This window comes from Scedosporium apiospermum (assembly GCF_000732125.1).
Source record: "Scedosporium apiospermum strain IHEM 14462 chromosome Unknown SEQ_SAPIO_0154, whole genome shotgun sequence".
In the NCBI taxonomy this organism is placed as follows: domain Eukaryota; kingdom Fungi; phylum Ascomycota; class Sordariomycetes; order Microascales; family Microascaceae; genus Scedosporium; species Scedosporium apiospermum.
In genome coordinates, this window is record NW_015971855.1 from 588719 (window position 1) to 610012 (window position 21294).

General features: G+C 52.2%; 5 protein-coding genes and 2 pseudogenes across 5 annotated transcripts; 3 read left to right on the forward strand and 4 right to left on the reverse strand.

Moving 5' to 3' along the window:
- Positions 1–2398: 2398 nt before the first annotated feature.
- SAPIO_CDS9948 (Arb2 domain-containing protein) lies at positions 2399–3890 on the reverse strand (the record flags this gene model as incomplete). The annotated part of the gene is made up of 4 exons (XM_016791229.1): positions 2399–2815; positions 2905–3581; positions 3651–3766; positions 3823–3890. The coding sequence occupies 4 exons, from the start codon at positions 3888–3890 to the stop codon at positions 2399–2401; spliced, it is 1278 nt and encodes a 425-aa protein (XP_016639073.1).
- A 961-nt stretch (positions 3891–4851) lies between these two features.
- SAPIO_CDS9949 (uncharacterized protein) lies at positions 4852–6315 on the reverse strand (the record flags this gene model as incomplete). Its single annotated transcript, XM_016791230.1, has 5 exons — positions 4852–4883; positions 4956–5051; positions 5111–5967; positions 6033–6046; positions 6244–6315. The coding sequence occupies 5 exons, from the start codon at positions 6313–6315 to the stop codon at positions 4852–4854; spliced, it is 1071 nt and encodes a 356-aa protein (XP_016639074.1).
- A 496-nt stretch (positions 6316–6811) lies between these two features.
- Positions 6812–8161, forward strand: SAPIO_CDS9950 (uncharacterized protein; the record flags this gene model as incomplete). Its single annotated transcript, XM_016791231.1, has 2 exons — positions 6812–6903; positions 6973–8161. 2 exons carry the CDS (start codon positions 6812–6814, stop codon positions 8159–8161), a joined length of 1281 nt encoding a protein of 426 aa, XP_016639075.1.
- A 486-nt stretch (positions 8162–8647) lies between these two features.
- On the reverse strand, positions 8648–10078 carry SAPIO_CDS9951 (annotated as a pseudogene; the record flags this gene model as incomplete).
- A 2143-nt stretch (positions 10079–12221) lies between these two features.
- Positions 12222–13186, forward strand: SAPIO_CDS9952 (uncharacterized protein; the record flags this gene model as incomplete). The annotated part of the gene is made up of 2 exons (XM_016791232.1): positions 12222–12357; positions 12423–13186. 2 exons carry the CDS (start codon positions 12222–12224, stop codon positions 13184–13186), a joined length of 900 nt encoding a protein of 299 aa, XP_016639076.1.
- Positions 13187–14113: 927 nt separating this feature from the next.
- On the forward strand, positions 14114–14995 carry SAPIO_CDS9953 (annotated as a pseudogene; the record flags this gene model as incomplete).
- Positions 14996–19219: 4224 nt separating this feature from the next.
- Positions 19220–20873, reverse strand: SAPIO_CDS9954 (Subtilisin-like proteinase Spm1; the record flags this gene model as incomplete). Its single annotated transcript, XM_016791233.1, has 2 exons — positions 19220–20410; positions 20508–20873. The coding sequence occupies 2 exons, from the start codon at positions 20871–20873 to the stop codon at positions 19220–19222; spliced, it is 1557 nt and encodes a 518-aa protein (XP_016639077.1).
- Between the last annotated feature and the right edge of the window lie 421 nt (positions 20874–21294).

Below are 21294 nucleotides of genomic sequence, written 5' to 3' on the forward strand. Positions count from 1 at the left end.
CGTCCTACGTCTCAGACGTCTCAGGTGAGATAATATAATTAGACTTCATATAATCGAGCTATTGCCGCACATTAATGCAGGAGAGATCATATCGACGAGGCAAGTTCGTGTGATAACGATACCAGTCGGCATCGGTTCATTGCCGATGTCAAAGGGCTCACTGGGTCTCGCCCCTTACTCGATTAGGCAGGTAGTCAATTGATCCTTGATTTGTCTGGGGGAGATCAGCATCCAAAAATATGTCGTACTTGCTCTTTCTCTTCCCGGCTTAGTGGGTACAAGGTACTTGGTTTAGTAGTAAACTTTTACTACTCCCAGCATTGAAGTCATTGCCGTATTAATGTAGGGTCACCCCCGAGCTGCCCGTGAGACAAAGTACACTAATGTACAAGTACTGAGCAAGGGAGGGTGTTGATCGACGGTATTTCGACAGCGGAGCGGCGGGAGCTGCCAGCCGATTCGAGTCCGAGTCTTAGTGTACCATTTTTTACCAAGGTATATGACGGTTTCTTCGATTGATGTTCTGGAAAACGTTCCGCGAACAGCCAGCAAGAAACGAAAGTCTCCACAATGTCCGAGCGCGGCCCTCTGTCCATTTCGCGATTCGAAGACCACACACTGCCAATTTCCCTGCTTACCCCGATGTTCGATGATGATTGCTCGCTTGGTTGAACACATGATTGTGCTCCTGCGCGAGAAACCTCGAGGCACACCGCATCCGCGTAGACGAACCTATGTCGGGGCTCGCGGAGGGGTCGCTAGCTTCCGGGCCTTGAAGGATTAGGTCCGCCTGGTTCGCCTGAGCTTCTCCACCGCCCTCACTTCGCTTCGTCTTTTATTATTTTTCCCCCTTCTCCCTGGGATTTGTACACATCCTCCTTCGCCGCATTGAGTCATTCCCTCACCACCTGTAACACCATTGATTGAAGCGAGTTGCCACCTCTCATGAGGCGTTAAAATTCCTTCGGTAAGGCTCACTTGAAGAAGGCCATGGCTCTTGTTATCTGAGGGGGCGCAGCTGGGCTTTGTAAGTGATGCTACCAAGTGTGATTTTGAGGCATCAGGTGCTAACAATGATGCCGCCTCGGGATTTTGGGTTCTCGCCTCTGTGTCCCCGGCAGTGCGGCGTGAGAATAATCCAGGTCTTGTCCGCATCAGGAAACGGGAAGGAACAAGGATATCGGGAAAAAGACAAAAGTGGATTAGTAGGTAATACAGGTTGGCTGACCGTTTTTTTACAAGTATTGACCAGACGCTTCGAAGTACAGCGGCAAGTAGGAATACTCCGTAGATTACGAAGTAATAACAATTGAATTAAGTCAATCATGGACCCCGGATTTGATGCATTTGGAAAAGACTCTTCCGGGTTGATTTGACGCTCGCCCCCGCGTACTCTTGCCTTTTTCGCGAGCTTAATATTTTCCTAGTATAGCCCAACTAAGTGTAGTTGATATCAAAGTGCTCGTTAGTGACTCCTGTAATTTTCCTCATATCAAATGACCCCTCGATACGGTTGGTTGGGATCCAAAAACCGTCTCCAAACTGTCGGTCCCGCCGAATTCGGTGATGTCGCCCTGTTGGGCCTGGCCATACCCCGGTCCACATCAGCTTAATAAACTAGATTACGCCTTGGGCTTCCATTGATCTCGTCTTTCAACAAGCTTCATGACTCGTGACGATGCTCGTGACCGAACCGACACCGCCCCCTGGTCCATCCAAAATTCCAGATGCCTCAACAAAACAAGAAGGACGCCTCGTGGCCGAGGCGTACACTTACAAACAATAATTCCGTTGGCTGACGGATCGAAGAAGTAAACCCGAGTTTGGCTTGACAACGGCGATCTATTTTTCGATATCAAAATTACGGGAAATTTGTCTTCTCTTTTTCACCGAAAATGCCCTGACACGTAATGATGAGAGCGAGGCCTCCCATCCCAGCTTTTGCCTCGTCATCTGCAAAGTGCAACAAACGATGCACTCCTGTGTAGACAATTACCAAGTGATTTGCATCTCGCATCAGTCCATCTGTGGGTCTGGTCTGCATTACGCCAGGGGGGATTTTGGAGAAAAGAAGCACAGAAGCACGAAAAGGAAAGACCCTGCATCCATTCCATCTCACAGAGATCTTCGACGAATTCCTTTTTCATTGGTCCTCTGCAAGTGCGAAGTGCAGAAGTATGCATGGGAAAAGCGGTGTGTGTGCGCACAGCAGGACCAGCGATGGGGAACCAGCGGTGTCTGGTTCGTTCCGATACGACCTGTCACAATCAAGAGAGTCGAGGGGAGAACACGGCGCAGATGATATTTTTGGCTTCCTAGGCTAGCTCATCCCTATTGTAAACCCCTACTACGTAGGTAAATGACATTCATCAAGGCCAAATCCTAGAGACTAAGAAACTCAAACCGACTCGAATCGTCCAGTCTTCTTGTAGTTGTCCCACATGCGAGTAAGGCGCACCTCAGTCTCCATCATCTCCCGGTCCGCGAAAGAGATGGTCGGCCTCTCTTCCTCGGGGATGTCATCCCAAGGATCCCCTTCAGGTGCCTCGGGAGAGCCGAGCTCCTCCTTGTAGGGGTTAACAGTGGCAATGTTGGGGTCGTTTTCGTAGTTCTCATCGTCGGCGACCTGCTGGATCCACTTCAAGATGTGTTCCTTCGCACGCGGGAGGATGCATTCGATGTAGTTGTATTCACCGCTGCTATAGACGGGGCATCCGAAGTATCCATGGATGGCATGACCGTTGTGGCCCTCATGAGAAGTCGCCAGAGGCACCTGCTCCTTGAGGGAAGGCTCAACGACGTAGGCCCGAGTGCGCTACGCCCCCGTGTTAGCGGAACATCATCAAGTACAGTCATGGAAAGGTGGTGATTGTCTATTGTGAGGGGACCGTAGAAAAGGCATACCTTCTTGAGGAAGTTCTTGAACCCGGGACAACTGATCAGATCGGAGTGCACCCCGTCCCCCAAAAGCACCATGGAATTAACACGAGGTCCGAAAATAGCCCAAGTGAATTTATGATTGAAGAACTTCTCCACGGCCTCGCCACCGTCTCCGACTGCGATGATGTCAATCTTTGCATCGGGTCGGACGAGAACATTGAGAACTTCGTCGAAAATGTACTCGACATGGCTATGATGGTTATCATGGCCTTTGATGCAGTGATAATTAGGCCGAAAGGCTCGGCTCACTTGAACCATGCTGGGAGCCGGCGTGGCATTCCATCGTGGCAGTTCTAGGGCCCTCTTCCCCTCGGGCCACCAGAAGGTCTCGCCCATGTTGGCCAAGATAATGCCAGGGGAATCGTCGTCGTCGGGCGAGCAGTGCTGCTTCTTGATCTCGCGGACAATAGAGACGAGAGAACCTTTGTCGACGCCGCCACGGCCGTTGACGATGCGCATTGCAAGAGCTCCCAGCATCTGAGACGTCTCGCCGAAGATGATGATGACGCGTTTCTTGGACTTGATGTCGGAACTCACGAAGATAGGGACATGGGGTTCATCCTCAGGGGTATCCCAAGGGAGGCGAATTTTCTCAAGGCCTTCCTTTTCTAGACGCCCATGGATGACACTCTCCACCGCCGCTGAGATTCAACACATTAGTACGCCCTGTAGGCGTGCGGCGTTTTTTTTTTGGATTGTAAGGGGCTCACTATTGAAGGCAAAGCGCTGGCGGTCGTTGACGCGCTCGAGCAGGTCAACGTGGTACTTGAAATAAGTATCCGGGCTCTCAATGCTCCGGATTTCGTCCTCGTTATTGACGAAGTAGCTTTGCAACCAGAGCGTTAGCAGGACACTAGACAAAAGCCATTCAGGTGCACCTACCCTAGGGCCTTGAGATCGCAGGGAAACTCTGCGTCTTTGGGAAGAGCGGCCCACGGTCGGTAGAACATGATGACTGTGTCAACGCTTCGCGATGGCGTCTCTTAGTGTTGTGATGCTTGAGGCAAGAGGAGGCCTTTTAGGGACATGCTCACTTGATGGCAGAGGTAAGTGCCGAGGGTTGGGTTCGAGGTGTAGATGTTGAAGTTGTGAGGAACAGAAACGCGCGTTGCAAGCACTTTCCCCGTATTTAAGATAAATTCTGTTTGCTGGTATGTGCTGATGGCAAACCCGTACCTTCCTCTTAGTTGATGTCCTTTGCCGTAAATCGCCAAAGAGAACCAATGGCCATGATATTCAGGACCAAGTCGATATTCAAGGCCACGTAAGGACTTTCCGGCCGATCAGTGTTTGGATCTTCAAACGGGAGACATTCAAGGGAACCTGAAATATTATTCCAGAGAGTAGCATAAATTTATGGCTTGGTATGAGCTCGTGCGACCTGAGTGGTATGTGAAGGCGGGTACTTACATGTCCCAGAACGCCAAACAGTCAATATCAAAACAACGCCTCCCCTCGCCCCTTCCTCAACTTCCCTCCTCACCAAGCAAGCGACTCACTCCTTCCTGACCGAAATTCCCAAAAAGTTTCCCTGCAATAGTTATATAATAAAGAATATGACACCGGTGTGTCACCGAAGCAAGCTGACGTAGTTGGCGAGCCATAGCATTCCGTTGCCTCCCTCGGGAGGGCTTGGGTTCGAGTCCTACCGCGCTCAAGTTTTCACGACAACGTGTGCTCGGTTCCAGGGGTCGACTAAAGAAATGTCCCGAGGAATGGAGACCCCCATCTGGCTGGCCAGCAGTGGTCCTGGGAGGCGCAACCCTCTAGGTAGGAGGAGGTAGGGCCCTGAGGTGATTCTTTTTTATTAATTATTTTTTTAGGATTTTGTTTTCTTTTTCATTTATCTTATTGATCTTTAGGTTATTTGATATTCGGTGATAGTTGTTTGTATAATTGCATCCTTGTATATTAAACACCAGACCTCAAGATTCCTGAAATGACTGTTTCGTATGTTCGTGTCGTGGTTGTGAGAACAGAGTTTCAATTTCCCTTTCTAGGAACGAACCTCCTACTAATAGATTGAGCAATGCTCAACCGGCTGCCAATGGCTCCGTCCTGTAATCCGGCCGCCAACGCCTCTGCCATTGCAGATTGCGTAACAGATGAGTCTGTCAGATCGCGCTTGTCAGTATCCAATTCGCCAAGGAGCCCTCGATGCAACGCTTACCGTCAAGGTCACTAAAGCTGCTTCCCATACTGGGTGTGCCTTCGCTCCCCTCCCTCGAGGCCGTCTTACCGGCACCCGAGCCACTGCGACCTGAGAGCTGGGCGGCGCGGGGCGAGAGAGGGCCTGACGACGCACGATTCCCAGCCTTTACCATCCGTGGAACAATGGCCGCAGACCCTGTCGATGAATCCGAAGTCTGCGACCGGTGAAGCCTGTCTTTCTCGAAGGGTCGCTTCTGATCCCCTCTGAGGGTCGAGGCTAGATCCGACGCGTCCTGGTTGAACGCCTGGAACGCCGGCTCGGCATCATCTTCGTCATCGCCAAACGATGTCTGATCATCTTGTGATTGAAATCGGGGCGGTCGCCGAATGATTCGTGACTGTGCGGGGCTGGAGTCATCCGAGTCGTCCGAACTCGTGTCGGCTGGACCGGGAGAAGGAGGGTTCGCATTCGCCATAGGCAAAGACGAAATTCTCCGCCTTGGTACTAAGCCTTCTCCTCTTGTGGAATCTTTGCCCGGCCGAGGTGTAGATCCGCCGCCGAGATTATGTTGAAAGGGCGAGTTACCCGACGGATTTCTCGATATATTTGGCCGGTACGATGTGTCGACTGGAGTGCCTGGAGCGCCACTTGTTTCGTTTCTCGGGAATGGGGAGTCTCGTCTCAAGGACAAAGCTGAAATGGTTCTCTGGTGGCCCATAAAAGGCTCAGACCCGGGGACGGGGGACGGCGCGGCGGAACTCTTCGCCGCGGCGGCTGCTTTGCGCAGTTCATCTCTTACTTGGGAAGCATGTTGTTCCGTGAGGTATGCAACCTGTCTGATGAGAAAGTCTACTGTGACTTCGAACCGTGCAGCTCTGCGTGTGTATGTTAGTAGATGACAGGGGGGCTGCTAATTCCATCTCTCATGGTTTGAACGTACAGTTCGGTCCCTGTCTAGGCATCAGCAGCTAGCAAACGGATACAAACAAGATGTGGTGGTCCCTTACAGTTTATCTGAGTTTTGGCTACTTTCGAGAGAATTCTCCAGAGCGCTTCATCTTTACTAGAATCCCAGTTCACCTATTCCTGTGAGCTTTCGAGGCAAGAGTCGGTCGGCATCGGGGATGGTGGGGCTCCGGAAGCCGACTTACTGGAGGAGGATCCACAAAGTCCCCACGAGGAATGGGAACCCGGACGAAGACTCTGTAAAGCGGCTCTGGCATAATCTCGTAGTTTACAGAATACCACTGCTATATCCGACTTATTTCAGTCGTCGATCGGAGATGGAAAGCGAGTAAATGATGGAAGGTTCAACTTCGAATTCCAGTCTTGAGTCGGATGTCGTCAGTTGATGGAGCCTACTTGGTGGAATTGATTACATAAGCATTTGCGGCTCAAAATTGCATAATGACAGGATGTGGGGTGAGCCGAGTTCGGGTGGGTCCCCTGTTCTGGACTTGGACTTGGCCTTCTTGCCTTGTAGGTCCGAGCTTTTCCCTTTCTCGTTGCTGTGGGAGCTGGAACAAAATTATTTCAGAAGCCAAACCTGGTGTCCACATTCATCCCTGGATAATCGTTTTTGTGACTGATATCATCCGAAACCATCCCCCACGAGTTACGAGTGCCTCTTTGTCGAAGATTCGAAGAGCTTAATCCAGCAATCGGTTTCACTCGAGACGCGTCCTTTTTTTTTCCCCCTCTCCACAGAATATAGCATCGATGGCGCCATTAATCCTACATAACGTTCCCGACGAGGAGCTATACATCGGCGATGATGGCATCCAACGACCATATGCGATGGTCTTCCCACAGTATGTCGGCACCCGCCATCAACATTCATGTTCCATCGCGCAGTCCCAGGATACTGACATACATTCTAGGCAGGAGGGCCACGCAGGCAGCACGCGATCACGACGCGCCGTAGCCGAGACGGGATCCTTCGGCAAGTCGACTCGACGCGCGAGATCAAGGACGGGGACGCCAGCTAAGAGGGACAACCCTACTCTGACGGCGGCCGACAAAGTTTTCAGCGAGTGGATATCTACGCAAGCGGCGCCGCCGGCAAATGCGAGCGCGACGGCGGCGAGCCGCAAAGCATCGTCGATGATGAACGAAGAGGCTCCTTCGGCCCAACATCGCCTCGTCAAGAAGGAGCCGACGGAGGTGATCCTTCGGGGATACAAAAACTCGGATCAGCAGTACGCTGCGATAAATCACTACGAGCAACTCGCCGGGAGGATCTGCGAGGATTATCCTAGGCAGCCACCCCTGGACCATACGAGATACAAGTCCGAGTTGAGGGATCCCGCGTTCATTAGGCAAAAGCCATTGACACCCGAGGAAAGGGCAAAGGTCAACAAGGCTGATGGCGGAGAGCACTGGGTAAAGGTTACTTTCGAGTCGGCTGATGCGGCTGAGACTGCTATTTACGCATCACCTCAGAGCATCCTCGGTCATATCGTTCACGTTGAGCCTTACCATGGCCATCCTCCCAATAGGGACGAGGCCATCCCCGATATCGAGAGCCTCAACGACCATCCGAGATCCAGGTCCGTTCCTAACTTAGCTAGGCAGGACTCCGGTCGTGGACGCCACGACAAGAGGGCAGCCTCAGTCTTCGCCACCGATCACTTCGACCCCTTCGCCATCCCCACCAACGGTACCTCATCCCCCGACTCCCGGATATCCTCGCACACCCTTGATTCCAACACTCTCTCCTCTGCCACCGTCACCGATGCCCACCTCTCCCATCGCGGCCACACTACAGCGACGCAAGAGGGCCCCGCGGATAGCGTGTTTTGTAGAAAGATCCCCACTGCTCGTCGGGCCACGCTGCTCCCCGCCGAACAGGCTCTACTTCCTCAACAATCATTCACGCAGCGCATCATCAACGCCATCCCGTTCCTGAAGTGGTTCAGCGGGTCCATGATAGGAAACGAAGTCCCGCGCACCGAGCTAGGCGACTTTGATTGGAACCGAGCGAGTTTATATTGGAAGTTTATATGGTGGCTGGATGCGACGTTTAACTTGTTTGGCGGAGAAATCTTGACCGCTGACAAGGAGGATTAGAAAAAAATTTATGCAAGGCCAGGGTCTCCGCCCACAGAATGTATATTCATGGTCACTGTTTCGACCCAATAGAGATTACATAGATACGCTTGCCAAGTGGCAGAGTCATTCTCTTTTTCCTCTCTTTGCTTTTCTTCATACCATGGTTTTTGGCGCTAGGTTTGCGCACAAGGGAAGGTGACGGGTTTCGGAGGTCCGTTTTCTGACAGATAATGTAATGATCTGAGCATTTTGTACTTGTATGCATGAGGTACATTGCCCTCGAGTATGTTGTGAAAATTTACGTGTTTACTCCACGGTACAATGCAAAAGAGAGACCACCTCGTGGTATACAAGAAAATAAAACATCAATGTACCTAGCCTCCCAGCCGGAACGCCACCTGTGATAATTACCAAGACCGCGGGAAATTACCGATCGCCGCGTCCATGTTAGACAAATTACAACATCTCTCTCAAAAATACCGAACTATCATCTCTACTAGCCATTTACTTCGTCTCGTCTCTCACATCTGTCCAACTCCGTCCCCGGTCTTCCTCCTCTCCGGGTGAGCTCTGGTCACTCTGGCTTTCTTCGCGCGGGGAAGCTCCCGGCTCATCCCTCCACGGATGTTCTTCGCTCTCGTCAACGTTCGGCAAGCCCGTCTCGATTGTGGGTATCCTGAGCTCGGACCGCTGCATTTCCTCCTCGTGTTGTTCTTCGTGTTCAACATCTTGCTCTTCTATCTTCGTGCTTGAAGGCTCTCCAGCACCTAGGCTGTCAAAAGTGACGTCTGTTGGACTTCTTCGGATAGGCTGCGGAGAGAAAGGTCTCACGCCTCGAGATCGGTTAAACTCCGAAAATAAGCTATCAGAATCCGCCGGCCGCGCGGGTCCACCTTCAGAGTTAGCAACGCCAGCCAGGCTCTGGTACCGCTCCCCATCGGCAAGGAGAACATCGGAACGGTTGCTGTTAGCGCGCCCCGAGTCCGACGCGGAGTCGGCGAGGATGCTCTTAGGCGGTAGGATACTGAAAAGCTTCGAGCCGTCTCCAGCGGAAGGACCTTGAGACGGGAGCTCGTCGGGGGCGAAAAGATCGGTACCCTTCTCGAGGAGGTCATCAAGGCCGCCTCCACTCCAGCCTTTGCGTGCGAGAGACTCGAAAATGTCCACCTCTGCACGGACAAGGCTGCAGGATGCGTCCAGGATCTTATTGCTAGTCTCTTGGCTATCGCGCAGCAAAGTCCGAGAGTGGTCGGCATGCAGGGTCGTTAGGCCATCGAGCTTGGTGGTGAGCTGGACGAGGTGTGCTCTGAACTTGGCCACATCGCGGCGCCTCTGCTTATGGAGCTTCAGACCCTCCTTTTCCAGCTTCCTTATCTCCTTGCTCTGCGTCTTGACCGCCCTCTCGTAGCTTTCCGCTTCATCATCGACGTCGTTCTGCCACTTATCGAGCTCGTGGAGCAAGGGGACCTCAAAATTACGGTATACCGTCTCGCTTAGGATCTGGTGGTGATTCGCAATCAGGTGATGTACACCCGACGCGCCCAAGAGCAAATCCGCCGTGCACGAGCCTTTCGTCGTAAAGCTAGTGCTCAGCGAAGCCGCGGCCGCCGGGCCGATAGCATCAGCGCGAGCCTCTTTTAACCGGGCGCACGATTCGAGAGCGGCTCCGAATGCGGATGAGGCGGAGGAGAGGGTCGCTAGGGCAATTCGGTACGATTTGGCCGTCGCGATGAGATCGGAGTATGCTTGTTGGGACTGTTCGAGATCGGCTTTCGTGAGGACCGCGTGTGGGGGTCGAGGCGGTGGAGGAAGGGGGAGGTTGTATTGGGAGAGCGGGTTTGTTGTCGACGCGAGGGAATAGGTGGGCGATCCGGGTACTGGCGGGAGTTGTGAAGGAGTCGGGGAAGGCGGCCGATCTTGAGCGGGAGTGGCCATTCTCCTGACGATAAAAAAATGAGGCGGATTGTTTACAGATTGTGAGGGCAGGGTTGCAGGGTTTCGCGATGGGTTAGGAGGAAGGCCCGGGCGTTGACTGAGACAAGAGGCAGTTCACAGTGGCAGAACGCGAGAGATCCGAGGATGGACCTACGCCGGTGGTGCAAATGCGTCAGTGTTGGGGGGTGGGGAGAGAAAAGGGAAAATAAGGTTAATCTGGGCGGAGTGAGGATAATCGAGAAACTGCACTCGGCTTTCAAAATTGGGGGAGCTTGCAGATTATACGTCGGAATTGCGTGCAGGCAGGTACCGATCGAGTTGTACCATGGTACCGTGTCGCCTGGCTGCTTCCTGTGCGCGTACGGCGGCTCTTGGGGCGATCTTTAGCTTGAGGGGACCAGGGTCCATGTACAAAGTACGAAGGTACGCAAGTACTTTTGGTGCGTCAGAGAGACAAAAGCGGTGAGCGTTAGGCGGCAGAATAGCGGACTTCACCTTCATCGTGGGGTCCCTTCCATTTTCTTTCATCTGGAATGTCTCTTCCCCTATTTTCTCCAAGCATCTGGTGTCCCTACGAAACTATTGTTTGGCATGCTTACTGAGGCGCCAACACTTTGATGTAAGAGGACGAAACAAGGGAAACGCATAGAGATGGCCCTGCTCCGACGTGTATGCACACCATCAATTCTGCATTTGGGCTTAATCACAAGACCAAGAGAACGTTGGATCTGTAGCACGGGAGTATTCCACGTGAATATGTTTCCTGAAGTTTCTGCTTTCGCCATATCTCGCCATCTTTCTAGGCCTCCATCTTGAACCTCTATGCCCACCCGTGAGAAATAACGCCGATCCGCAGTTGTCGCACAAAGCCTAGGGATGATTACCTATCGCTTTTCCTTGCCTCATTGAAACTGCACCTAGATTAACGCCTCACAGCCCGTACCCGTCTACACCTAAAGACGGAAAGAATAGGTATATTACTCGCTAACCGGATACTCTTCGTGGGATCTTCGTAGCAGGGACCAGTCTAACGAAGTAGTCTAGATAGCTACGGATTTCTCCTAGACTTATAGGAAGGGATGGGACGAAGCTTGGATAAGGACACCCCGCTAGTTCAGCAGTCATAGTTTAGGTCGATTTTCTAGCCTTATCCTACTTGGTCTCTCAACCCCCTCGTCCCAAGGCACTTCAACGCCGGGTTCGGTTAGGGTGGTCCCCTTGATGGATAAACTCCAGTCCGCATCGAGCTTCATCTCACGATGCATCTGAACTATATGAACTGGCATGTGGCTATCCTGCGAGCACCCCCGGGAGACTACCCCACCCGCTTTCTCGCCCTCTCATCGACAGCAGCATCAAAGCTGAATGCTAGATACTTCTCTGGAGCCATGGATTTCGAATAGATTCTCTAAAATACTCAGTAAACTTCTCCTCGGAGGCATTGAAAATGCCTCTCACTTCTTGTTGAGAAAGGAGCGGCCCAGGAATCACCTTGGGACCATCATAGCTGATGATTGAGCAAGGCTCGGTCAACTCGCCATCTATATTAGCATTCCCCCACGTGGAAAATGCACGATTTTGCATGTGAGACTTGTGAAGCCTACATCAAGGCTCTTCTCTAGGTACGATAAAGGTCAATCTAGCGCAGAGTGATAGTGACGAGGCTCTCGCTGAAGGATCAACGGTTTCCGCGCTAGGATAGCAGCCCATAAATCCAGGGGCTTAGTGACCGTAATTCGACCTTAATACCCTTACTCAATGAAGTGATGGGGGCCGACCTGACAGTTGCTTCCGACCCTAGGGGTTTGCCGAGTGTAGGTATTGGTGTTAGCGGCCCAAGTTGTCCCTCTCCATTCCACGAGCCTGTGACATTTTTCGAGCAGCTCCTACAAGTTCGATCTGTATCCTTCCTGAAATCACTCCTATATCCTGGGCCGTGCTGCGTTCACAACCTTTCCGCTACCTTCAGAAGCAACCCTTTTCGTGTATTTTCAGAGACATCCGAACAATTCTTGGTTCTTTTCATAAGACAATTCTCTGTCCCACGTTCTTTCACTATAGGAATCGGCTTCTATTAGCGACTGCGGATCGGCGGGTCATTCGGCGACGACGCATTTGATATACATCTTCCTCCTATACTGAGATGGGCGACTTTGGTCCCTTCGGCGCAGATCCGTTTCTGTGCTTTGTGCCTCCGTTCCGCCGAGGTGACGGTGAATATGAGGACGAAGACGGACACGAGGATCAAGACATCCCGAGGTGTCACCCGCCACTAGGTTGTAAGTCCTCCTCACTTTCCCTCTCCTTCTTGGAAGCTCCCTAACATAAGCTCTGCCCTCCACAGGTGGCATTCACGGCCCTTACAGCTTCACTTTCGAAGAGTTCAGACACCACGAACAGTACTGTCTGAAAGAGCGATTGGCAAGAATCAAACACGACATTGATGGCTCCCAAAGGCTCCACGATGCATTAGATCTCGTCGACAGAACGGCACGCAGGAAAGGCAACCAATCGTCCCCAACCACCCCACAAAAGGCCCCGAAGAAGGTCCGTTTCGCTCTCGACACGACGGAGGCTAGACACGTCAATTACACGGCCACAGACCCGTTCTTCAAAAGTCGGCGTCGCGCCAATGACCGCCAGGTCACGTACTGCAACGCGGAGTTTTGCGTCTGTCTCGTTTCAAAGTTGTACCCGGGTCATAGAGAACACCGGGATTACAGGGACGACTGCGGCAATTTTACCTGTGGGGAGGAAGGGTGCTGCTGTCAGAAGTCGGCGCGGTTTTTCACTCGGGAAGCCCACGAGTATTGGGCGGAGCGGCTCTTTCGCTGCACTAAGCTGTACTGCTCCTGCAATCCGGGGGCGATATATATAAACCGGCGCGACCACGACCGGTATGCTGCCGAGTGCTTTAGAGAGGGCATCCAACATGAAGGTCGGCAGAAATTCAACGTCGTCAATGAAGAGGATGGTGAAGAGGATGATGAAGAGGATGATGAAGAAGGTGATGAAGAAGATGATGAGGAGGAGGAGGATGAAGAAGAAGAAGAAGAGGATGACGACGACGACAACGACGACGACGTGATCACGACAGTCCGGGAATAAACGGACGAGGACCCGCTGTTAAAAGTATCACCATAGAGATATATTGGGGAACACAGGTACGAATTGGTGTGATGGAAAATCTCGCCCCGAATAATAATGCGGCACAGAAGAGCCCACTTGGGAAAGGAAAGAAAAAGACGATACAAATTTAGAAAGTAATTGATTAGAAGAAAAAAAAATATATATAGATAAAATAAAAGTGAAAGAGAGAAAGGTGGTTTCAAATTTGATGTCCCAGAGCGGCGAGTTTGCGTGATAGATCAATTGATAATTGAACAAGACTGCATTTTTTTTCTTTTTCTTTTTTTCTTTTGTCTGAATGATTCCAAATCCAAATCGGACAATGAGACACGCCGCCGGGGAAACTCTGAACGAACCAGCTCTGTCCGGCGTCTAAGCCTCTTTACTTCGGGCTTCTTCTCAGCACCTTCACCCCGTAATGCGACCCTGGAAATCCGCCCGCCCAATCGGCACATCCGGCGTCTTCGGGGCACTTTCTGCAGCTGGCTTAATGCCAAAATTTATGCTTGACTTGCACGTGAAATATTTGACTTAACATTCCACACTCGCACCTTCCCGCTCCCCCCCAGGATGAGGTCATCGCCATTGGCGTCATCGGTTGATTTCAATTTCTCGATGCTGAACCTCGGAATTTGCGAATTTGGAATACCTTAGGAATTTGAAATATACTTGGGACGACTCGTTCCCCTGCGCCAAATTTGAAATGTTTATCAGAATTCTTCGCACAAGGGCCTCAATTGCCATCATACAAAAAGTGAGCCTTTTCCCTCCCCTTCATCATCAAATGACTCGTTTCTCAAGACACCACAAAAACAGCCATACAAGCACTCTAAGCTCTTACTTCCAACACTCATCACCACATCAACCCTCCTCTACCTCACATTCACACCTACCAGGCCCGTCACAATGACAACCCAAAAGACCTCCTCAACCTCCAAATCCTCCTCAAAACTCATCCCCGCAACTCCCTCCTCCGTCCTCGTCATCCGCCGCCTAACCCCAAACATCACAACCCTCTCCCTCCCATTCACCCGCGCCGGTCTCATCTCCTTCGGCGGCCGCGCAACCCTCGTACGCCTCTCCTCCGGCTCCATAGCCGTCTTCTCCCCCGTGGCCCTCACCCCCGAGGTCCGCGCCGCCATCGTCGACCTAGCGGGGGGAGAGACCGAGAACCCTTCGGTGGATTATATCATTGCGCCGGATATAGAACACCACATCTTCATCTCCGACTGGAAACGCGCCTATCCCAACGCCAAACTCATCGGGCCCGAGGGTCTCCCCGAGAAGAGAACCAAATCCGACCCGGAATTCGCCAACTTCGATGTCGTCTTTTCCCGCAAGCAGAAGAACGACGGCGCAAAAGTAAGCGTCGATGAGGCCTTCGATCGCGACTTCGACGTCGAGTACGTCGACGCCCACTTGAATCGCGAAATCGTCTTCTACTATAGGCCCGAGCGCGTGCTCATCCAGGCGGACCTCATGTTCAACTTGCCTGCGACGGAGCAGTACTCGCGCGTTGACCCCAGGGACAGGAGGAACAACGTTTTTGACAAGATCTTCACGGCGATTGGTACTACTGACGGGGACCTCACGTGGCCGAGGAGGTTCTTGTGGTACATGGTCTCCAGGAGGGACCGGGAGGGCTTTAACAAGAGTATCCGGCGCATCGCGTCCTGGGACTTTGATACCGTCATTCCTTGTCATGGAGAGACGATGGTGGGCGATGGCAAGGAAAGGTTCACGCGCTTGTTCGAATGGCACTTGGCGGGTGATAAAAAGAGTAACTGAGTTAATTATGTGATTTTTATGTATTATATTGAGCCTGATAGACTGTTGTTAATGCAAGGGTTTACTACCTGTCCCTTTACCATCTCCCCTCTACACAAATGCAAACCCACCACGACAGGTGTCCGGAACACAATCATATACCTATGCGTGAGCGTGTAAGACTCATTCACAGAGCCGTAAGTGGGCTCCGGAGCCCCAAGTTTCCTCCTGTATAATATCATTAAAAAAAAAAAGGACCAGACGAGCTTAAATAAATGCTCCTGTTTCATCGCTCCCTGCTATTCTCCGTCGCCGACTGCTTAAGAATATGTCCACCATCTCCTTACTCCCCATCACTGGAGTCATCAATCCCGGCTCGTCGTCCTTGGGAATAGGCCGGAGGCTACCAGAACTCGGCTTTGACGTGTTTGGTGTATCCTCCAGGACTGGCGGAAAAGTTGTATTTGGAGTAAGGAGCTTTCTCCCAACGCCCGAGCTTGTATTCTATTTCGGCTCTAGTCGGGCTCTCCGAGTCAGCTTGATTCCGGGGCGCCGTGAGAGGCCAGCACACGGGCTCTCGCCTCCCTTGGACGAGTTTAGCCGCGGTGATGATATTGGGAGTTTGTCAGCCTTGGAGTCACCTGGGGTCCGTAAGTTGGGAAGTGATGGCCTTGGACGAAGCCTGCTCTTCGGAGGAATTGGCGGTGCCTCATCTGAGGTGCCGCCTAATACCAATCTTGAATTCGAGCCAGGCCGCAAATTCTCATTTTGCCCGTTGTATTCCACATTGGTATCCCAACCATCTTGGTCAGCACAAATATATTCGAGATTTCCAGGTTTAATTGGAGGTTCTGCTCCCATCGGATCGCCAGATGAGTGTCTATGTGTCGTGGTCGGGCTTCCTCTACCTAGGTCCGTATCAGGACTGTCAGTCTCAGCTCCTTCTCGAACGTGGTGGGCTCCCTTTGGCATCCCAAGCTCGTCAACTTTGTCTGTATTCGGACCTAGGGTGTCTGAGCTGGACTGTTTCGTCTCCTCAAGACTAGCCATCTTAGATGAGAGCCAACTCTTCCATTCGACTGAACTTGCGTTAGAGAGCACTCTGTCAAGCCCCTGGTTGGGTTGAGGAGTACGCTGGTTCACGAAAATTGTTGCGTTCCCGTAAGGTGAGGAGGACTGGCTCGGGGATGGGGTAATAATTTGGGACGTCGCAATATTTGGCAACTCTTGACGCGCAGCAAGGCTCGATCTAGATGAATAAACGCTCGATGTATAGTCGTGAGCGTCGTAATCGGAGTTCTGTGGACTGGGACACCTCACTGGCAAGCTGAGGTCGGACATGGACGGCATGTAGTTCAACTCCGCCGCCCACGAAGTCTCCGCAGCATTCATAGCCTCTTGTAGACTTCGGCGATAGGGACTAGCCGTTCGGAAGAGATGGCTATCCGGGCTGCCGAAAAATGCCGAGTGACGAACGGATAGCGGTTGTGGAGAAGCTTGCGATCTTCTCACCACGCTTCCAGTCGACGAAACCTGACTTCCTTTGATTGTAGATTGTTGGCTCTGTGAATTCTCCTCTGCCTCGTGGTGATCGACGAAAACATCGTCGTCTGGATTCACACATCGTATTGTCGAGGGAGACTCGTGAAGGTCTTCAGTTGTGGTGCTTCCTGAAAGCTGAGGACCTTGGATATGATACGCCTCTTCCGTGGATGATCTGGTCTTACGCTTTTCTCTCTCCCGTTTCATCAGCGCGGAGTATACCCTTTCGCTATCTACAATGCGTCCTGGACCGTCAGCTACAGCATTGACATTTTTGGAGACGTTATGACCCCAATTCTCGCCGGGATTCTTGAAGGGCTTTGGGGCATTGGGAGATCGCGCATATGCGCCGTTCTCTTTGATAACTGAAAGACGGTGACCGTTTTCCCATTCTTGCGCTGGCTCAACTGCCTCCGTAGTGTCGGGTCCAGGTGCAGTAGACCAGCTAGTCGCCCGATGGTCATCTCTAGGGTGTTGATTGCTTCGAAGACTCTCCACACTACACTGGCGGGATAGGAGTTGCGCTTGAGGAGGAATGCTATGCACTGAAGGTATTCGGCATGGCACCCTTTCCACCGGATAGACAATCGAAACCGGGTGCGCATTCGGCTCAGAAAAAGAGGCGACAGTGCTATCCTCCGAATCTCGGTGCAGTTCAGTTGTTATGACACCGTCAGAAAGCGACTTTTGACTCCCACTGTCTTTCTTCGGAAAGTGGAACAGCTTTTTCAGCTTATTCTTCCAGCTAGCCGAAACATTTCTCGCTTTCGATTTGAAAGCACCCCTGGATGTCGATAGATTGGTGCTTGTGAAAGACGGAGGAAGAGTCGAACTATTGTAACTGCTGGTGCGAAGAGACGCACGCGATTCATACGACATATCGCTGTGCTTGTTTCTCGATCGGAAGAGCCGCGAGCCGTAGGACTTGAGTTGTTGCTGCTGAGCTGTCTCTCGAAACATCTCTTGTGCCATTTCCACGGCAAGGTCGTTCTGCTGTTGAGTAAACTTGCGAATCTGCACTCCGTGTCGCGATTTCAGGAAGCTCATAGACTTTGGAGGGCGTAGTTTGTGGGCAAAGTTAAGTGGATGGTGATTCTCGTTGTCTAGAGATGCTTGCCTGCGCAAAGTATAAGAGCTGAAACCCTTATATAGAGGACGCGTGCTCTCGGGGAAATGGTTCTGTGAAAAAGAAGTTGTTGACGAGGCCCCCATAGATTTGGATTTGCGAAGCTTTCGGAAAGGGACGGATGCTGGGCCCACGTTCTCTTCAAGAAGGTAGCCATAGTGCCCAGTAGGTCCTGCCTCCGAGGAGTGGGTGTATGTACACTCCCGTGTATGCGTCACGAGCCTGTCACACAATGACCCGGTTGCACTCAGGGATCGGCTCCCTAAGGCATTGCTAGCGTTCGATGGTAAACCGCCAGTTTGACGTCGGGTCCTTCCTGGTTGGGAGGCCGCGGATTTAGGACGAATTGGCTCATTCTTCACAAATCTTACACTTTGTCGGTGCCGAAGGTTATGGCTAGGGGCTACTTTGTCCTCCCAAAGGTGATTTTCCGTCTTGTCAGCTGCAGATCCAGTGCTCTCTCTCTCCTTTGCACGTGCAAACGAAACTGCGGCAGCTATGTGGGCGTCACGAATAGCATCGGCGGGACTGATGTGCTCCAGGGCTGTGACCGCGCTCCGTATCGATGCTGCTGACTTGCTCCTGGACAGACCCGGTCCGGACCTAGAGCTATTTCGACGAAGCATGAGGAAGTCTGGTTAAGCCTTGCGTCGGGAATAACACTATCATATGTGATCGAGGTGGGGTGGGGTTCAGGTCTTGTCGCGATTTGGATTTATAGAACGGAAGCTTTTGGGGATCGGCTCGACTCTAGAAAGGTAAAGGCATGGCTGATGCTGATGAATTCAAGTCCGGATATGAGCTAGACGGATAGTGAAAGAAGATCTTGGAATCACTTTGGATGCATTCATCGGATCGCATCGCTGACGCCATATGGTCAATTGGTCCAGGGAACTCATGCTTGAGGACAGGCAGGCCCTGCCCCGCCGACGTAGAGATTTCGGGCCAGTCATACTTGCCTTCGAATAATCGAGGCGGGAGATATGGGGAGGTCCCTTTACAACAAGGAAGCCGCTGGGGGTGAAGGGGTTGATGTACGAGGGTGGTATGTGTGGTAGGTGCATGCGGGCCATGCATGCATCATTCAGCAAAGGCGATGGGATACATCAATGTACCTCTTGCTCTTCCCGGACTGTACTGGAGTTATTACAGGTCCACAACTTGATTGTTATGCCATTCGTTCGGACGCAGTTTCCAATGGTAGAGAAGTGACAGCGAATGCCATTGGACAGCAGTGACGGAAGACTCGAGAGGAAGGGTCGATTCGCTTATAGTCGGTAGAGCTTGCATCACCGACGTCACACAAGGCCTCACCAAGTTCAGTAATATCCCCGTTATACGAGATGAGAAATGCACCGCGTTGTTATTGCGCTATCTGAGCAACCTGTCCACAACACAAGTATGCACCTAAACGACCATGAAAACAATACCCATGAGACCAGCGTATATCAGACACGGGACAATATGGAGACCCGAACGGAAAAAAAAAATATCAAAATCCGATGGTAAAGATGTGACAAAAAAAGGAAAGTGTTTGCAATGAATGCCTAGTAATGCATCAGGGTTGAGCTTCCTGCCTAAGCCTCAAGGTCGGCCAAAAGCTTGTTAATCTCCTCCTCTACCATATCGTGGACCTTCGCGCCGAGCTTGTCAGCAATCTTGGCGAAGTCCTTGGCACCCTTGACGACGTGGAGGGAAAGATCCTCGAAGTCATCGGCGAGGTTAGAGACGGTCTTGACCTTATAACCACCCTGCTCGATGATGTTGGTATAGTTGCTGCAGCCACCGCCGTTCCAGGCAAGCAAGTTAGGGGTATCCTTGGGGAGGTCGGTGAGTGTGCCCTCAGTGGCGATCTTGAGGAGGTTGGCCTTCAGCTTCGCGGGGGTGAGGGGAGTGTAGAACTCGGAATCGATAGCGGGCTGAAGAGAGAGGTAGTAGGCGAGAAGACCGGCAATGTGAGGCGAAGCCATGGAGGTACCGGAGATGGTGTTGACGGCGTACTTGGAGCCAATCCAAGTCGACTGGATGCTGAGGCCGGGAGCGAAGATGTCAGTGCACTTGCCCCAGTTGGAGAAGTAGGCACGGCTGTCGTCAAGAGCCGAGGCACCGACAGTGACAGCCTTGCTAGCAGCAGCAGGAGAGTAGTTGCAGGCATCGGCGTTGTCGTTACCAGCAGCGACGGCGAAGTGGATACCGGCGTCAACGGCAGCATTGACTACGCGGTCGAGGGCCTCGGTCTTGCCACCGCCAAGAGACATGTTCGCCACAGAGCCCTTGAAGCCCTTGCGCTTGCCCTTCTTGGCCGCCTCAACCTGCTCAAGATGAGCGTTGGCAGCGTACTCAACGCCCTTCACTACGTCGGACATGGTACCAGATCCGTTAGACCTGAGAACCTTGACAGCGTAGACATTGGCCTTCTTGGCGACACCGTACTTCTTGCCAGCAACAGTGCCGGAGCAGTGGGTGCCGTGGCCATTGCCATCAATGTCATCGTCGCCAGCGGGGATAGTCTTGCCCCACTTGGCGCGACCCTCGAAGTCGACGTGGTCGATGTTGGTGCCGGTGTCGATAACGTAGGCATCGACACCCTCACCACCCTCGGCAGCGTAGAGGTATTTGTTGAAAGTGCCGAAAGAGAGTGTGTCGCGGTGCGAAATACGAGCAAGACCCCAGGGGGCGTTCTTCTCGACCTCGCTCTTGCATTCGTCCTCCTTGCCAGGGATGGGAACGAGAGTGTGGACAATCGAGTCCTTCTCGATGAATTCGATCTATAATGAAGAGATTAATTGTGATCAGTATGTAATCGCCCGAAGGGTTATAGGACAAGGGAAACTCCAAAAAAAAAGGCTCGAAGGCTCGGCTTACATCGGGATGTCGTCGGACCTGCTCGATCACATCCTCATCGAAATGGCCGGCATAACCCAAGAAATCGTCAGAGATCTTGTAGATATGCTTAATGCCGCTGTAGATGTCAGCGTTGCCGAGGCCACGCTTTCGGAGCTCCAACCTCCGCTGTTCTCCCTCATTGTGAAGATGCTGAATCCACGTGTGATGCTCTGACACATCCGCCGCGGAAACGTGCTTCTTGAACTTGATGATGTAGTGGCCAGGAATGGTCTCGGCGCTGGTAGAGGAAAGGATGGGGGCAGCTCCATCATGAACGGTGTCAATGCTGATGGATGGCGAAGCCACGGCCAGAGAGGCAAGGAAGAAGACGCCGGCGACCTTCATGATGAAACAGGTCGGGGGTTGATCGGAGGTTAAGGCCTGGGTGACTGTCTACCTGCGACTTGCGGCAACTAGGACGCGGAAAAGACGAACAAAACAATAGAGAAAGGAAGAAATCAAAGGGAACCAGACTTGATGATCGAGGCGGCAAGAGTGGGTGGATGAGTGATGGGAGGAGAGGATGGGATGGAAGGAATGGAGAATGATGATGGGAATCGGAAGGAGGAGTTGGGGGGAGCGCTGGGGTAGATAAGAGGCGGCGAGTTTACAGTGTAAGCACGGAGTACCTTGATACCTCCGATGTTGCCTCATCACTGTAGACGGTGACGCATTCTCCGAATCCAGGCAGCCCGTGCAGAGGAGGACTGACCTCTCCAAAAATGACCTAGCGTCCCATTCTCAACCAATAGCTAGCGGTCCCCTG